Source organism: Aptenodytes forsteri, unplaced genomic scaffold, assembly GCF_000699145.1.
Source record: "Aptenodytes forsteri isolate BGI_AS27 unplaced genomic scaffold, ASM69914v1 Scaffold33, whole genome shotgun sequence".
Classification (NCBI taxonomy): domain Eukaryota; kingdom Metazoa; phylum Chordata; class Aves; order Sphenisciformes; family Spheniscidae; genus Aptenodytes; species Aptenodytes forsteri.
Window position 1 is genome coordinate 103,773 of NW_008795037.1, and position 2,877 is coordinate 106,649.

The 2,877-nt window shown below is 55.6% G+C and overlaps 1 protein-coding gene across 1 annotated transcript in view; it reads right to left on the minus strand.

Annotated features, from left to right (window-relative positions):
• Positions 1 to 2,877, minus strand: part of VSTM2B (V-set and transmembrane domain containing 2B) — a 24,794-nt gene that overhangs the window by 21,604 nt on the left and 313 nt on the right. The window contains exons 2-3 of the mRNA XM_009276765.1: positions 2,121 to 2,305; positions 472 to 501 (exon numbers count right to left, since the gene is read on the minus strand). Coding sequence (XP_009275040.1) covers positions 472 to 501; positions 2,121 to 2,305 — 215 coding nt within the window. The remainder of the gene's footprint in view (positions 1 to 471; positions 502 to 2,120; positions 2,306 to 2,877) is intronic.

The window sequence follows — 2,877 nt, forward strand, 5'->3', positions numbered from 1 at the left end:
CCGCGCCTCAGCACCGCGGAGAGGGGCCGGCGTGCTCCAGCGGCCGCCTCGCTGGGGCAGAGGCAATCCCGGGCCCGCATCAACGGGAAAGGGGCTCGTTTCCTGCAGGACAGGGAGAGAAGGGGGTCGCCACAGACGACTGGGGTTTGCAGAGGGCAGGGAAAAAAGCAAAATTCTCTCCTGATCTGACCCACAGTCCATTTCAAACGTGGCTAAGGAAGGGCTGTAAGGCAAGCATCGCCTCCTCTCGATTTGCAAGGAATGAGACGTGACTGCTAAACCAGCAACAGATGGTAACGTTTTGACCGAGTCATGACACACTGAGGAGGGGAAACGTGCCACACTCCCGTCGTGCTGCAGGAGCGGGGCTGCCAGTGGTGCATTCATGTGTCAGGAAAGGAGGGGGGCATGCAGTAAATCCCACGTGTATGGGAGGAGGGGTGCACACCACCCAGATCGAGCTGCACTTACGCTGATTTTGGTTGCATCCGTATTTGTTACCTAAAAGAACAGGAAAAAAAGGGGATTAGACTCAGCTCCGCCAGCACATCAACAAGATGCTCATCTTCCCACCCCAGTGCAAGGACAGGACACAGACAGATACAACTTTCTCCGCTTGCCATTCACACAGCCCATGAGTGCCTGGGGGGGAGTTCCCTGGGCGACAGGCAAGGCAGAAAACCAGTGCCCAGCTGAGGTTTGGTAAAGCTCCTGTGGTGACCACAGAAACGCTGCCTTCACCAAGGGTGCGAACAGCAGCCAAAGAAACGCTTGTTGCATGCTGTGCTGCTCACACTGACAAACACTGGGGAAGATGCTTTACCAGCAGCATTAGCACAGCAGTGAAGTGCTTGGGCAGGCTGGATCCTGCACTGCTCAGGGCAGAGCTTCAGTCCTGAAACGTCCTGGGAGCAGGTATCGCTCAGCAGGTTTTGTACTTGGTTATTTTTTTGTCTCCAGCCAGCTACTGTAAACCTAAGTGATACCTCAGATCTCACTGATGTGCCTCCCAGGGAGACGGTCATCATTCTGCAGGCATGCCCTGTCATCATTTATTGTAAAAGCAACTCACGGTTTTTATGTAAGGTGAGAGAAGACATTTAAATCTAAGCGATTTATTTCCCTGTCTGACAACTGACTTACACTTTCCCCAGCTAGGCGGCATCACATTAGCTCAGTGTCTATATGCTTTGCATCTCTATTTGAGCTCTGCAGGAAAACAAGCGTGCCACAGAGATGGGAGCTGGCACAGGCATGGAGGCTGCCGCGGGGCACCCTGCCGGCGCAGGGGCTGGGGGACCAGAGAGGATGACGTGCCCCTCACAGTAGGGCAACACGGCCTGGAAATCCTGCTCTACCCCACTCCTTGTAGAGTCCCGTTTGGCACCAGCAAGGTGTTTTGCACTGGGGGGAGGCTGCAGAATGAACTGGCTTATATTAGGGAAATGCAGCTGAAAAATTTAGACTAGAGCCTATCCTCGCACCAGGCGGCTTGCTAGGGGGAGGGGAAAGGACATGCAAGATTTAACTCTGCTTCATGCATTTTAATTACTACATCCGACCGTCTGAAAATGTCTTGCTGAGCTCCAGATACAGACACAGGTGTGTACGTGCACCCCAAAAAACTGCGTGCATTTGTATATGCAGATTGGTATGTACTTAACATGCCAACAGAGAGAGGTGTATTCCTCATGCCTTTCTGTGCTCTATCAGTGAGCAAACAGAGGCTCTCTCACCTATCACAACTATTCCTAGCTCAGCCCACACAAGCACTGGTTTTTGCTTGTCCCCACTTCATACTATTTCATAGCTTCATACAATTCACAGCTATTTTTGACTGCCTCTCTTGGGTCCTCATTGCTGATCTTGCAGCGGGACATTTATCATTTTCTATTTACAATCCTTAAAGCACTGACGTTTTTTCCTGAGGTGAAGTCCCCCATGGTACGTGCCCTGTCCTCCCCTGTCCCAGGGAGGGCCCAGGGAGGCTGGTGCTTCCAACCGCTCGCTGGCACTGGGTAGAGGAAGCGCTCTCCTTTCTGGGACTGCTGAGTTATTTGGATCACCCTCTGAGCACGTTGCACTCGATGAATAGATGTATCTCCATAGCACTGTATTACCTTGCTCCTGCTGCCGGGGACACTGATGGCTAATTCGTGTGCAAGTTCTCTGGCTGGTTCTTTAAGGTACCACCACTGGATTTCCAAGGAGTAAGAGGTGGATCCGCTGGCTCGGAAAGCACAAGGCATCTCAATATCATCTCCCTCCCTAACAGTCACATCTTTGGGAACTTCAGTAAAGGTAGCTGGGAGGAGAAGATAGAGTTACAAGGGCTGGTTAATGGGAGAGATTAAAAGACAAGATCAGTCCTTTTCAGTGTAACATGAGCTGCTACAGCTCAAGGGCTAAGCGCTGACCGAGATACAGGTTTCCTGTAGTCCGGTGACCGCAGGATAAGCGGAGCATCCAGGACTGTGCACCCGGGGCAGGGCCGAGCCGGTCCCCGCCACCCCGCCGCCGGGGGCCGCGGCTCCAGCGGAAGGGGAAAGTTTGCAGAGGACTTTAAAACCTCTCGTCCTCCCAAGAAAGCCCTCGGCTGGATACAGGGGCACCAGTGTCCCACTGCCCCCTCCCCCTGATCCAGCGCGGGGACTGTCCCCGGGCTGCGCGCCCGCTGCATCCCGCTCCGCGCCGGTGGCTGCGAGGCGCCGAGCCCGCGCTGCCGGCAGGCGCGGCGGGCAACAGGGGCAGGGGACTGTGCGGGCTGCGCGCCCTCTGCATCCCGCTCCGCGCCGGTGGCTGCGAGGCGCGCCCGCGGCTCCCCGCCCGCTGCGTCCCGCTCCGCGCCGGTGGATGCGAGGCGCCGAGCCCGCGCGC